The sequence below is a fragment of the Marmota flaviventris genome, chromosome 14, assembly GCF_047511675.1.
Source record: "Marmota flaviventris isolate mMarFla1 chromosome 14, mMarFla1.hap1, whole genome shotgun sequence".
In the NCBI taxonomy this organism is placed as follows: domain Eukaryota; kingdom Metazoa; phylum Chordata; class Mammalia; order Rodentia; family Sciuridae; genus Marmota; species Marmota flaviventris.
This window is the reverse complement of record NC_092511.1, coordinates 38,790,138-38,806,194: the sequence shown is the minus strand read 5'-3', so window position 1 is coordinate 38,806,194 and position 16,057 is coordinate 38,790,138. Positions and strand designations below refer to the sequence as shown.

Below are 16,057 nucleotides of genomic sequence, written 5' to 3'. Positions count from 1 at the left end.
TAGCTACTGTGAATTGTGCTGCTATGAACATCGATGTAGCAGTATCCCTGTAGTATGCTCTTTTTAGATCTTTAGGGAATAGACCTTTACTTTATTCAAAATGTAGCATAAAATGGTTGGCAAAGTGTTTATCAGTCAGCATTCCTGCATGAATCCTCTCTTTAGGGCAGGCTGAAATAGAAAGTATCCAGTCCTCAATATGGGAGCCCCAAAAGGGTACCTGCCATGGCCCAACATATCTGTAGGCTGAGGACTAAGGCACAAGCCCCTCTCTCAAGAATGCTAAGTCCCCAGAGAATGATAAAGGATCCTGCTCCCATCTCCTCATCTCAAATGTGAGACAGATAAGACAGACGAGTTGCTTGGAATTCATGTTTCCACATACCATTCTTCTGTTCGAAGTCGACATTCCTTGGCCTCTTTTTCTAGAGTCTGAGATTTTACCTGAATTTTAGAAGAAAAAGAAAAGTTGACATATTAGGTTACAGATGGGAGCACACATGGGGGCCACTCAGGCTACAGGGTCGCCTGGAATGACTAATTCTATTCTCTATAAAGCACACCAACAATTTATAAAAGCCTTAACCCACTTTTAAAACATTCTAACAATAATGAACCTTACTTCTAGTTTAGCTTTGTCATTCTGCAGTTTCTCGATGGTTTCCATGTACTTGCGTGTCAGGCCATCTACCACAGCTTGGTGCTGGGCAGCTTCTGTCTCCAAAGCAGACAGCCGACTCCGCAGCTCTGCTTCCACATGCTTGTGCTGTTCATCAGCTTCGAAAAACTGAAAAAGAAAAAAATGTTTTTTGACTTTTCACAGTCTAATATGCATAAATGAGAAAAAAAAACAACAGCAGTGACTATTCACTGAGCAACTTCCATATGGCCCCATATGCTCAATGTGCTAGATCAAATAGGCATTATCTCATTTAATCCAAGAGAGAATCAGAAGTAGTATTTTTTGTTATCCCTCCTGTACAAATATGGAAATTGAAATTTGAAAGGGTTACATAACTTGTCTAATGTCTCACAGTTCAAAATATAGTAGAAATGAGATTTAAATACAAGGAACCTACCCAAAGCCCGAACTTCTTTCCTCTCGGTCTCATGAATTTCTATTGAAACAATTTTTGGCACACAGAGAATTCAACTGATTAGAGTGTAACTTCAACTCTACTTACTTCCACACTGAAATAATCAAAAATTTAAGTGCTATTCCTAAAAAAAGGCAGAGCTCTTTCCCTTAATAAGAATTTAATCCTGATTAAGAATTACGAATACGTAAAACACAAAATATACTGAAGTCAAAAGCTCATTTTTTAAGATTTTCAAAGATAAGAATTTGTGCATATTTATTTTCCATCATTTGACCAAAAACGAAAAAAAATTAGCTCTACCACTCAGCCACAACCTCAGCCCCATAAATTAGTTTTAAAAGCCCTCTGAAAACAGAGCAGCTATGTATAAACAACAATAGTAACATGAAATATTAATGCAGTTGGATATACTGCATTACGATTCTTACAATATGTTCAATGGTTTGAGGCATGCCAACAGCCAGGGAGTAATACACAATGCCTGACAGTGTCTTTTCAACACCATATAAATACGCAAGTACCTGCCATGAGTAAGGTTCTACCTTGGAGCTGGGCATACAAAGCATACCTAGTCTACACCCTCAAAGGCATTATAGTCTAACAGAGGTACTGATAAAAACCAACTAAGCATTAATAAATTAGAAAGCAAACCCTACTTCCTGATAACCTCATTAAATGACCCATCCAGTCATTTTCCTGTGCAAAATGAATAGTGCCCAGTATAGTTCTGTATTGTTAAATTATAAAGCTATTCTGCTGTACTTTGAATAAAAGCATATACTTCAAAGCAGATATCCAAATCAAGACAAATGTAAGATTTGAGAAATGAAAATAAATTTAAAGACCTCAAGAGACATTAAAAATCCATCTGGACACAAAGCAGTGTATTTGCTTTGGTTTTTCCACCTTCCAGATTGTGTAACCCATTTTTTAATTGATAGAGAAAAAGAGAAAGATCTTTCTCACTTGTATATGCAACCGTTCATTTTCTTCTATCTTCTTTTGCAGATCTTCATCAAAGACACTCTTCTGCTCTTGGCTCAACTGAGAAGAAGACTCTCCACTTTTCTGATGGAAAGAATAAGTTATGTCCACATAACTTTCATCCTTTAGAGAAACATCCTAAGGTACACAGATTCTCTATCACCTTAGTAGCTTGTCTCTTCTATGTGTTCACCATTCTCAAACAACCCTGCAAAAGGTATACAGTCCATCATTTAACTTTTCCTACGTGATACAAACTGGAAGTGTAAACACTCCCAAAAGCAGGAAAACTTGAAAGACAGAATGACAGAAAATAGCAAGTAAGGTTCACTATTCTTTGCAGATAAATTCAGGGGTAATTCTGTTGGAAGACAGAGCAGACCCAGAAAGCTAGTAATAATAAGTATGCTAATAAAAACCATTTCAATTTAATCTTTCAGTTTCAGAAATGAGAATTTTAGCAATTCTACGAGTCTGAGTTATTAAACTCCCTTAAGAAATTATAATAAATAATGTAGCAGTATTTCACAAAGATAAGCTATATAAGAAATCACATAAATTTCTAAATTTAAAAAAAGTCATGTAAAATAAAGCTATTATAAATAAACATAAGAAAAAAGCTCAAAGATTATTTTAAAATCCCTTCACTTTGCTTTTTAACTAATATTCACTTTTTCTACTGAGAATAATAGTACTATTTAAAAGATCTAATAATGAACATTTGTTTTCAGATGATTCACAGAACTCAGACTATTCAAGGAACAATCTAACAATGCAATTGTGTTCAAACATCAGACACCACCCTTTTCTCCCTTTTCTGTATCCTCGTTCTTCACTTAAAATAAAGTTACCTACTGATTCAATATAAATTAGTTTTATTTTATTTTTTATACCTTTATTTTATTTATTTATTTTTATGTGGTTGAGGATCAAACCCAGTGTCTGGCTCATGCTAGGCAAGAGCTCTACCACTCAGCCACAACCTCAGCCCCATAAATTAGTTTTAAAAGCCCTCTGAAAACAGAGCAGCTATGTATAAACAACAATAGTAACATGAAATATTAATCACGTCTGAACACAAGAGATGCAAAAAGAACAGTGCTGCTGACATGTTTGCGGGCCTCAAGTACTTCCAAATTTGGATAGCTTTAATTAAAAATAATTCACAAGTGTTATACCCACACCTCTGCTAAACAGTTGTAGTCTAGCAGGGGAGGGAATATTAATAACCTGGTGCACCTGTTTGAAGTCTAGATGGCTATTTCCTTCCCAGGGGTCTTTCAAAATTTCCAGGGCATGTGTATTTTGACAACTTCCCAAGTGACTCTAATACATGTCTATTATCCCCTGTTTCCCCCTTAACTTGAACACTAGCACTCCAGAGAATCCTCCCATGTAGGGAAATACATATGAAAAAGGTATTCACATATTATGTGGCAAATAGAGTCCTAGGCACTTTCACATGATCCCATTTAACACTCACAATGAGACACACACTGCTTCTTCGGAGTCACTGTACACTTTTACCCACTCTATTATAACCGCTTCTACCTATACATTCTGGAGTATGGCTCTCTACCTTACAAGACTCTATCACTAGCCCCTACTACCCCCCTCAAAAGCAACTTCTTAATCATAGGAGGTTCAAAAATACCAAACATCTATCCTAGTGCAGTAGCAATTTTAACTGACCAAAAAAAAAAAAAAAACCTAAGGGAAAACATTTATTTTTAAATCTCAAGACAAGAATACTAAATTGGCCTCATAAGAATAAACACTATGAAAATACATCTATTTTAAACTTACAGACCTAAGTTGAAACCTGTGTTTCAATTGTCACTTTCATATGAATAGTTAAAGTTTATCAATATTTCTCATTTTGTCTGCCCTACTTTGGGTTAATGGCAACTTCATGTAACTAAAAGAGATCAACAATTGTGACCAATGTGAAATATTCCACTGACTTTTCTCAGCCACTAACTCAACTATATACAAGTTTGGTGCTAATACATCTCTTAAAACTGACTTTTGCATATTTAGTAGATATTAATAGCAAACGTCTGCTTTCTTGACCCAATATCAACATATAATAATAAAATGTTAGAGAACTTGGAGATGGGGTTTTCTGCTGAAACCAGTGTCTGCGCCTCATGATGAGCCACACTAACTTGCCTTTAAAGAACCTACCTTGTTCTTCTTGCCTCGAGGCTCACTTAGGGATAGTTCATCTTGAAGTAGTTCTACCCTCTTGGCAAGCTGCAGATTTCGAAATGTCAAACTATCCATTTCCTGTTGTAGTTTCCTCAATGACTGATCCTTCATTTTCAGTTGTTCCTATATCAAAGTGAAAACAAAATGTACCTCACCCTTTAGCCTTGAGGTTTAAAGATAATAGGGGGAAAAAAATCTTTGTTCCAGGAAAATATAATCAAAATCTCTTGCTTTAGAAAATTCAAGTTGCATGTTTGTCATTTCAGTTCTTATGTTTTTAGCTGTGTTTTAGGAAAAAATCATCTTTTGGCCAAACCAAGTAAATTAAAAAATAAAATTAAAAAAGCAAGTATACTGAAATAACAGTATTGAAAACTTAAAAGTAAAATACCTACAACTATATTTTGTTAAATCTATGACAGTGAACAAACACAAAGCCTGAGGACACAAATTTATAAACCTGAATTTGTTTTAAGAGAACTCAAACTCACTATTGATACCCTTCAGTGAACAAGGATGGGAAAAAATGTATTTGTATTTCTTTTTTTCTATAAATCCTCTCTGCTTGAATTTAAATCAGTCAAAATAAGGAAATATGGAAAGCTAGAGAGAAATATTTAGTTTGGCTCTATTTTGAAAAAACAGAATAGTCAGGTGTAGTGGGGCAGGTCTGTAATCTCAGCTACTTGGGAAGCTGAGGCAGGAGGATTCCAAATTCAAGGCCAATTTCACCAACTTAGTGAGACCCAATCTCAAAATAAAAAATAAGAAAGGGTTGGGGATGTGGCTCAGGTAGAGTGCCCCAATCTGACAGTATATCTCACACACACACAAAGTCAAGTCCATGAATATTTACCATACCCAGCAATTCATTTAAAGCCTATTACTGGGGAAAGTATTTCCTATTTGTTGTAGTCTGCTTTCATGTTTGACAGCCTCCTATTGCTGGTTGTTTGATTAACTATGATTGTAGCGATAGTGTCAACAGTGGTGGCAGTTGCAATGGTGACTACTGTTTCCACCTATGGAGCATTCACATATCAGTGCTAAGTATATTTATTATTTTATTCACGGTTTACAACTCTGTAGAGGCTGATAACATTATCATCCCCCTTGCAGAAACTGAAGTTTAGAGAGAGGTTGGGTTAGGGTCTTCCAAAATTAATGACTGGTTAGTAGAGCTGGAACATTAGTCAACTGGTGGTAACTTATTATAATAATGTAAAGAAATTACTTTTTGTTTTATTATTCATTACAATGGTCATTGTAATTACAACATAGTTGATAATTTGCTAGTCTGCTAGATTAGACTGTTAGGTTGTCCAAGAAGGAATCTACATCCTAGTATTAAATTATCCATCACTTAAAAATATCACTAAGCATTATTTATTACATGCCTACCAAAATGAGGTAGAAACAAATTCCTTCATTTCCTATCATATTTCTCCACTAAGGTCAACAAAGGTTCTGATGGTAAAATTTATCACTCAGTGTTCAGATTAACAAAGGTAATTAATATCAACTAGCTCAACTAAAGGCAAGATTAATAGACTAAATGATTTATACATTCAAATCCATTTATTAGGGCCCTACCATCTGCTGAGTGCCAAGGATACAAATATGAATACAACATAGCCCCCTCCAAGTGCTGTCTGGAGATGACCACAGATGAGAAGCCCCATTAATCCAGATGGATTTTAGCTAAATAAAGGCAAGGTACAGAAGAAATGTATTAAAGTCAAATAACACTTTTAAAGTAATTTTTAGCTAAGAAAATCAAAATATAATATTCATATAATAGTAATTCCTAAGCAAGTAGGAGTGTTAAACACAAAAAAGAATATTATTATCCCCTATCCTTAGTGAATCAGTGTCAGAGTTGGGACTTTAACCCTGAAAACCAGCTGAATCCCCTGCTTTGAGTATCACCAAACGCTTAACATTCACAACATAAATGACCTGTTAGATACCTTTAAAGCAGCAGAATTTGCTTGTTCATCCACAACACCTTTTTTTAGGACCTGATTCTGAGCCCGAAGCTAAAAATAGAGAAAGCAATAATTATTTTTAATAAAGCAATTAGAGATCACTTGTAATTACTTTATAGGAATCATTACACTGAATAAGTATCTTCTTGTGTATACATACATACATACACACACACACACACAAATTGTGTACGCATGTGCCCCCAAAGAACGTAGCAGATATCATAATTTGCCATTTTATAAATAAGGACACACAAGCTGAGTTCCACAAAGACATAAAACTAATTGATGACAAAACTGTGACTAAAATCCATGTCTCCCATTTTTAGCCCAACATTCCTTATGTAAAACTAAGTCAGGTCCTTAAATTAAAAATACAAAAAATAAAAAGAAGAATGAAAACAAAGAAAAAATATAATAAATAATAGGGTACTAAATATGCCATTTTCCTTGAAATTCTGGCACATAATTAGTAAAATACATATAGTTGGACATATTATGGACTAAGAAAGTGGCTCAAGTGGTAGCGTGCTTGCCTAGCATGCGTGAGGCACTGGGTTCGATTCTCAGCACCACGTAAAAATAAAATAAAGATATTGTGTCCATCTAAAAAACTAAAAAATAAAAAATATTTTTAAAAAATCAAATTGTGGGACACTAACATACCCAGCAGGACACCACCTCATATTAGACTTGCAAATGTCATCGCAGACAATGGCCTTAGAATGGTAGACCTGTTACCGGGCATCAGTCAAGGCAGTGCACAAAAACTAAGAACAGGTTCAGTTTTTAAAATAATAATATCCCCTTGCATTTTAACACTCATTACAGACCAGGCACCATCCGAAGTGCTTTCTACACATTACCTCATCTAATCCTAATCCTCACAATCCTAGGAAGTAAGTATTCTAATTACCTCCAGTTTAGAAATGAGGAAGACGAGGCACGAAGAAGTGGTAGCAATGCTGAGATTCAGACCCTAGCAGTTTGACTCCACTGTTGTAATGCCAACTAGACAACGGTGACTGCTATTTTACAAAGTTATATTGAAGGAAAAAAAAAAAAGCAGCAGGCTGGTGAAGGGGAAGCTTGAGAAGAGGAGGGAGAACTTGAGCTTTTTTTTTTCTCCATTACTAACTACTAAAAATTCAGGCATAACTTTATTTAAAATAAAGCACACAAGCAAGGCGCAGTGGTACACGCCTGTAATCCCAGCAGCTTGGGAGGCTGAGGCAGGAGGTGCAAGTTCAAAGCAAGTCTCAGTAACTCAGTGATGCCCTAAGCAACTTAGCAAGACCCTGACTCTAAATATAAAATAAAATAAAGTATGTGAATAAAAAAAATATGCAGTTTGATTTTTGACTTATGTATTCATCTGTATAACCATCACTGGCAGAGTTCTAGAAGGTAAAATCCCCTTTTCTAGTAAGAGTAATATATTCACAGCAAAGAGAACACAGCATGTATAAGAATAAATACAGACTCATATTCCAAGGGCCCAGTGCAGAAAACATGAATGGCCAGTCTATTCTCTGAAAATGAAGTAATAGGACAATTTTATTTATGAGATTTAGGGAAAAAAAACTATTTCTAATTGTGCATAACTCAGATCTGTTTCCTTTAAACTATGGAAAAATGATTCTTCTGTGTCAAAAAAAAAGAAATATTTGACTGCTAAACCATAAACTAAATATTTAAACTCTATAGAAAATGTACAATTCTATGACTAAAAGAATAAAAAGATGAACTTACTTTTAGAAAGTTAAACATCACACTAAACTGCTACAACAGAAAGCCATTGTGCCATTTATTAGACAACATAAACTTGAGAAACTCACTTCACCTTTGGAACATCAGCCACATGGTCTACAAAAGGGATGAATATATATACCCTATCTTCCTTTTTCTGAGGCTGTTGTGAGAACCAGATAAGGGACCTATACAAAGCAATTTTGAAACGATAAAGTATTCCACAAATGGAAACTGAAGTCTCATAATTAGAATGGACCCAAAGGGACAACAGGTGCATTTTTTATACTTTGCCCAAGGAAGGCATTGTACTAAATGATATGAGAGATAGAAAGAAATAAAAGATATGGTCCCCGTTTTTGAAAAATTTGTAATTTAAAAGGGAAGATCAAATATGAAAAGATAATTAGGTCCGGGCTCAGTGGCGCACGCCTATAATCCCAGTGGCTCGGGAGGCTGAGACAGGAGAAGTACAAGTTCAAAGCCAGCCTCAGTAACACCCTATCTCTAATAAAATACAAAACAGGGCTGGGGATGTGGCTCAGTTGCTTGTGTGCCCCTGGATTCAATCCCCAGTACCTAATAATAATAATAATAATTAGCAATACTAGTACTTCCTGCTCTTTAAAAAAAGAGTATGAACATTACAACCCATTATTAAATCCCAAGTTTTTAATTCTGCTAATATTTCAATGAAATTGACACAGGTCCATTAAAATAGACTGAAAATCATAATCTAGAACTTATATATCCTTTGTTATCATGAAGAATAAAACAGAGTGTCTTTTAAATAGGACATAGGGACAATATGGCATCTTTAAAGTATATAAGTCATCCTATAAGTAGAACGTTTGGCAAATATTACATCTGAAACTATGGGACAAAATGGGTTCTCTAGAAAAGGAGTTGGTGAACTAAGGTATGCAGGCCAAACTGGCTTTCTACCTACTTTAAAGTTTTACTGGATCATAACCATACTCATCAGTTTCTGTATTGTATACAACAGAAAGATATTAATAGTCATAATAGATACTGTATAGCCCCAAGCCTAAAAGGTGTACTAGTGTATTATTTGGCTCTTTACTGAAAAAGTTTGGTAACCTCTGATCTATAAGTTCAAAAGGGAGAAATACCAGTTTAATACCAACTTACATCATGCAACATTCTACTTTTTAAGTAATATTAACATACTTGTGAATAATGTGTTACTTAGTCTGTTTTTCTGTTTTGTTTTGGGGGGGAGTTTTCTTTTGTGTGTGTGTGCATGCATGTGCTGGGGATTGAACCTAGGGATACTTTGCTACTAAGCTACATCCTCAGTTTCTTATTTTTAGACAAGGTATAACTAAGTTGCCAAGGGTGGCCTCCAACTTGCAATCCTCCTGTTTCAGCTTCCCAAACAGCTGAGATTACAGGAATATACCACCACACTGACTAGAATCACAGCAATTTCAAACATAAATTAACCACGCCTTTCATTGGTAATGCACAATGAAAGCAAACTGAACAGACCACTTCATTAGAAAGTAAAAACGAACATTCAAATAATTATTTAATATTTAATCTGATTATAATAAAACATGATTTGGATTTCCCTTTGGAAATGTTGTTGCTAAACTGAAAACTCAACATGGTTTCAAAGAAACTGCTTAACAGAAAATACTGCTTTTTTAAAAAATGTTTATCTAAAATATCTGTGTATTATTTAGTAAGTAGGAAAGGATAACAATGATTAGCTTGGCAGAATCTACTGCCATTCCAACTATACTATGTAGCATTTGATGCTCCCTGCACTTCAGCATCATTGCCACCACATGACTGCACAACAGAATGAGCAATATGTCAAATGCTGATAGTGCTGTGATCAGTCTGGTCTTTTTAAGATTTCATCTTCCTCCTCTCCAGCATTCACCACAGAGGGGAGGCAAACACAGTGTTTCTGTTTTAGATACAGTTCCAAGATCACCAGATGAGCTCTAATGCTGGTAGGAGATGAGTGTGGAGAATTCAATACATGTTGTTATAACGGAGAAACAACTGCCCTCTAGTCTCCATTAGACACAAAAACTCCAAGAGACAATGCAGGCTATTTCCAGACGTTGCACATCAAGCTCTTCTGTTCCTTTCAGTGGAGGACAGTACCTCCAAATCCCAACTATGTAGCCCTCTTAATCCTTCTAAATCTCATTTTGTTGTCCTGAAAAATCTGATTAACTTTATCTTTATTTTGAAAGTCCAGCCTTTCTTTACTTTGGCCAACCAGATCCCATCTGTCCTTCTAGAAGCCCACTTCTTACCTCTGATCCTACTTCCTCCATATTTTTTTCCTAATTGCTCCTTGCAGCACATAGTGAGCTTGCTTCTCAGTTTCTTTGGCATTTATTAGTAATAAGACATCTCTCACTAAACTGTTCAATTTTAATTTCTTAAAGTTATTTATGTATGATTTCTGTACTCCTCTCCCATCTGTTAATATAAACTGTTCTTCGTGGTAAAGACTCCAATGTACTTCCTTGTATTTCCTGCTTACAATGAAAGATCAATGCTGTGGATAGAGAAAGCACTCAAAGTTTTAGTCAATTAATCAAATTACTGAATATAAAGGTATTTAAATGTAACGCATCATACAACTATAAGAGACCATCGTCACTTTAACATTTCCTAAGACCCTTCTCCAAACGATTGGAACCTCGTGGTCCTATTGGACACCAAGAATCCTCACAAGTCCTGAGAATGCTTCTCTAATAACTAGTGCCCAGACCTGTTCTGTTTAACTTTGGTTCTGGAGTAGTCCAGCATCATCCAGGCCTATCACAAAGCTATTTCTCTAGGGACACAGAGTAGTGGTGAGCCAACTATGAACTCTCTCACACCACCCTGACAATTTCTCATAGGACAATTGGCCAGAGATGAGGGATTTATAGTTTTCAAACACAAACTGTTGGAGGGCTTTGTGGAGAGAGTTCAATGAGTCACCCACATGCATTGTTCATCTAAACCTCAATCATCTGGGTTTAAATCATTTTTTACATGGCTGTTTTCATGCAATGGACAGTTTGACATTTAAACATGTTTTATAGCCCTATAAAATGAGCCTTTAAACATACAGCTTTTCTTCATTAAAAAGTTATGTGGGCAACAAGTAACACTAAGCCTCACCTAAACTCTGATTCAAAGCTTCAGAATGTGCTAGGTACAGTGGTACATGCCTACAATCCCATCTACTCTGGAGGCTGAGACAGGAGGAGCACAAGTTCAAGGCCAACAAGGGCAACTTAGAAAGACCTTATCTCAAAATATAAATGAAAAGGGCTGGGGATGCAGCTCAGTGACAGAGTGATTGCCTAGCATATGCGAGGCCCTGGAATCAATTCCCAGTATCTCTCTCTCTCTCTCTCTCTCTCACACACACACACACACACACACACACCAAAAAAAAAAAAAAAAAAGCTTCAGAACATTGAAGTTATCTGCAGGTATGAATTGCCTTACCTGGCTTTGATGATCCCTAAAACTCCTTCCAGGTATAGCATTTAAGTATACTAAGTATTGGAAATACCAACTGGTCTTTCTCTCGGGCTATCTGCTTGTTCCCATGCCAGGAAGGGATAAAGCATGTGCAGGCTACTTACTATACACTACTGTCTGGGTTTATTTTGTCACTGATGCAGGAAAAAAACTCCTCTTCAACCCAGCCCAAAATGGAACCTTTTCTCCTGCTCCTGCTCTCATGCAGGGAAACTCATGAGGACAACTACCCTCAACCCTTGCAGTCAAGCTACCCGCCATCAGTGACTGGGTGGGTAAGACACTGAACTAAAGAGGAAGAGTGGGCCAACCCTTGTCTTTCTAGGACCTGGCTATTCACTATTCAAAGTGTAGTCCCTGGATAGCTGCAGCAGCACTGCTTGGGAACAGAATCTCACACCCAACCCCAGAACCACTAAAACAGGATCTGCAGTTTAGCCAGGTCTTCAGGCAAATCACACAGATATCTACATTTGGGATGCACTGATCTAAGATCTAAACAAGCCCCGTTCAACAGGGTAGCAATTTACATTTATTTAAAATAAATAAAATCTAAAATTTAGTTCCTAATCCACCACACTAACTTCATTTTGAATGCCAATTACCAAACATGGCAAGTGGTTAATCTGCTAGACAGCACAAAGAACATTTTCATTCTCATGGACAGTTCCATTGGATAGCACTGAACACAAAGTTGTTCTTCAAACCAGCTTCAGTATCAACCCAGCTCCTGAGGCTACTTCTCTCACAGCAAGGAGTGATAATCAGATTCCACCAAGCCTCATTATCTGAACAGAAAACACACTGAACCAAACTGACTCTTTCCCAATATAAGTAGCTCTGTACTCAGAGGATAAGTCTAAAAAGTTCCCAATGGGGATCTCCTTCACAACTAAAAGAAGCATTAATTGCAAAGTAAACTGTTAGAGAATTAATGAATGTTTGGCTCTCCTATCAGTTTCAACTGCTTCAAATAAAGATTCATAAAGTACAAGAGGGCTGTGTGCAGCTGCACATGCCTCTAATCCCAACAGCTTGGAAGGCTGAGGCAGGAGAATCGCAAGTTCAAAGCCAACCTCAGCAACTTAGTGAGGCCCTAAGCAACTTAGCAAGACTCTGTCTCTAAATAAAATATCCTGTACATCAGTGATGAGTCAACTCAAAGAGAAATTAAGGAACTTTTCCCATTCACAGTAGCCTCAAGAAAAATAAAACATTTGGGAATCAACTTATCAAAATACGTGATACACCTCTACAATGAAAACTACAGAACACAAAAGAAAGAAATTGAAGAAGACCTTAGAAGATGGAAAGATCTCCCATGCATAGGCAGAATTAATATCATCAAAACAGCCATATTACCAAAAGCACTATATAGATTTAATGCAATTCCTATTAAAATTCCAATGTTATTCTTCATAGAAATAGAAAAAGCAATCATGAAATTCATTTGGAAAAATAGGGGGCTCAGAATAGCCAAAGCAATCCTTAGTAAGAAAAGTAAAGCAGAAGGCATCACAATACCAAGACCTTAAATTTCACTACAGAGCTACAGTAACAAAAACAGCATGATATTGGCACCAAAACAGACATGAAGACCAATGGAAGAGAATAGAAGACACAGAGACAAACCCACATAAATACCATTATCTCATACTAGACAAAGGCTCCATAAACATACGTTGGAGAAAAGATAGTCTCTTCAACAAATGGTTCTGGGAAAATTGGAAATCCATATGTAGCAAAATGAAATCAAGCCCCTATCTCTCACTCTGCACAAAACTGAACTCAAAGTGGATCAAGGACCTAGGCATTAGACCAGAGACCCTTGTACCTCCTAGAAGAAAAAGTAGGCCCAACTCTCCATCATGTCGGCTTAGGAACTGAATTCTCCAACAAGACTCCTAAAGCACAAGAAGTAAAATCAAGAATCAAAAATGGTGTGGTTTCGAACTAAAAAATCTCTTCACAGAAAAGGAAACAAATCAAGAACGTGAAGAGAGAGCCTACAGAATGGGAGAAAATCTTTGCCATCTATACCTCAGATAGAGCACTAATCTCCTATATAAGAACTCAAAAAACTTAACACCAAATAAATAAATAACCTAATCAGTGGTGCCAATGCCACTTCACAGAAAACATACAATTGGTCAACAAATATATGAAAAAAAATGTTCAACAACTCTAGCAATTAGGGAAATGCAAATTAAAACTACACTGAAATTTCATCTCACTCTAGCCAGAATGGCAATTATCAAGAATATAAATAATAAATGTTGGGGAGGATGTGGGGAAAAGGTACTCTCATACATTGCTGGTAGGGCTGCAAATTGATGCAACCACTATGGAAAGCAGTATCAGGATTTCTCAGAAAACTTGGAATGGAACCACCATTTCACCTAGTTATCCCACTCCTTGATTTACACCCAAAGGACTTAAAATCAGCATGCTACAGTGACACAGCTGCAACAATATTTATAGCAGCTCAATTCACAAAACTGAAACCAACTTAGGTGCCCTTCAACAACTGAATGGATAAAGAAAATGAGGAATGGAATATTACTCTGCCATAAAGAAGAATGAAATTATGGCATTAGCTGGTAAATGGATGGAACTGGAGACTATCATGTTAAGTGAAATAAACCAATCCCAAAAAACCAAAGGCCAAATGTTCTCTCTGGTATGCAGCTGCTAACACACAATAAGAGAGGTGGAGAGAAGAACAGAAGTACTTTGGATTAGAAAAAGGGGAATGAAGGGAAGGGAGAAGGGATGGGAAAAGGAAAGACAATGGAATGAATCTGACATAACTTTCTTATGTACATATATGGATACACAACCAGTGTAATGCCATATTATGTACAACTACAAGAATGGGAAGTTATACTCCATGTATGTATGATAGGCCAAAATACATTCTACTGTCATGTATATCTAAGAAGAAATCAAATAATAGAAAGGAAGGAAGAAAGAAAATACAAAAAGTGCTGGGAATGTGGCTCAGTGGTTAAGCACCCCTAAGTTAAGTCCCTAGTACCAAAAAAGAAAAAAGAAAAAAAAAAAAAAACTAGTTTCAATAATAGAGAAAGCATGATGGCACATGCCTGTAATTCCAGCAACTTGGGAATCTGAGGCAGGAGGAGCATAAATTCAAGGCCAGTCTGAGCAACATATCAAGAACCTGTCTCAAAATTTAACAAAAAAGGGGCTGAGGTGCCTCAGCAGTAGAGTACTCACTTAGCACGTGTGAGGCACGGAATTGGATCCTCAGCACCACATAAGAACAAATAAATAAAATAAAGTTATTGTGTCCAACTACAACTAAAAAAAAATTAACAAAAAAAATTTAAAGGGCTGGGGAAAAATGACAAATTTAATTTTTAGCAAAATTATTTTGCTAATACTTTGCTAATACCACTTCTCTGCTCCCCCTCTCCATTTCTGATACCATTTCTTGAATTTTGATCTTTAAAGTTTAGCATGTGCTACGGTTAGAATGTTCAGGGTCCCCCAAAAGTTCATATCTAAAGGTTTGGTCTATAGGGTGGCCACACTGGGAGGCTCTGTGGACCCTGGGGTCTGTCTGTCTCTGCATGATGGTTCAAAAGGTAATTAAGTGCTTGCTCCCTAGTACTCCTGCCATTGTCATTCACCATGTGCCATAAGTATCAAGGGTGAGCCTTTACTAAGCCTTTCACTGTTTGGGCTTGGAACTTTCAAAACTGTGAACTAAATAAACATTTGTTATAAGTTAGCTGCCTCAGGGACTATGTGGCAGTAACAATTACTTACTAATATAATGTGCAACAAAATCACAGTAGTTTGTTACACCATAGACTTGCTGGGTTCTACCACTAGTTTCAGATTCAGTAAGTCCAGGGCAGACTCAGGAGTCTGCATTTCTAATCCATTCTCAGATAATAGGGGTCCAGGACACACACTTTGAGAATCACTGACCTAGCACAACACAAATATTAGCAAGATCTTGAGACTTGCTCACACATGGTACAGGCAATACTGCCTTGATTAGCTTTCCCTTGCATCTTTACCTAATAACTTTGAAAACCTGTCCCTACATACCTTCTCCCTCCCTCAAACTACTGACTCTGACATTTTAAAAGCCTCTAATGACTTCCTAGTTTCCCAAACCACTGGAGTCTTCATCTCCATTTTTATCAACCTTTCTATAACACTTTGTTTTAGCAACCTGTTTGGTTCCTAATTCTGTCCTGTATTGGCTCCCATGGTTCATTTTTTATCTAACCATATTCTCAGTGTCTTTTATGGGAGCTTCTCAAAACTTGGTGGGATTTTGTTTGTTTGTTTTTGTTTTTTGGGTTTGTGTGTGTGTGTGTGTGTGTGTGTGTGTGTTGTCGTTATTGTTGTTTTTAAAACTTCTGAGGATGAAAAATTATTACCATAGTTCTTAAGCAAGGAAAGACCCTTTCCTGAATTACAAGCTGAGATGTACACCAAAGAAGGAGAACATTTTTCAAA

General features: G+C 36.6%; 1 protein-coding gene across 1 annotated transcript in view; it reads right to left on the bottom strand.

Annotated features, from left to right (window-relative positions):
• Window positions 1-16,057, bottom strand: part of Ppp1r21 (protein phosphatase 1 regulatory subunit 21) — a 66,722-nt gene that overhangs the window by 47,282 nt on the left and 3,383 nt on the right. The window contains exons 2-6 of the mRNA XM_027934418.3: window positions 6,266-6,334; window positions 4,272-4,418; window positions 2,067-2,168; window positions 623-787; window positions 386-444 (exon numbers count right to left, since the gene is read on the bottom strand). Coding sequence (XP_027790219.1) covers window positions 386-444; window positions 623-787; window positions 2,067-2,168; window positions 4,272-4,418; window positions 6,266-6,334 — 542 coding nt within the window. The remainder of the gene's footprint in view (window positions 1-385; window positions 445-622; window positions 788-2,066; window positions 2,169-4,271; window positions 4,419-6,265; window positions 6,335-16,057) is intronic.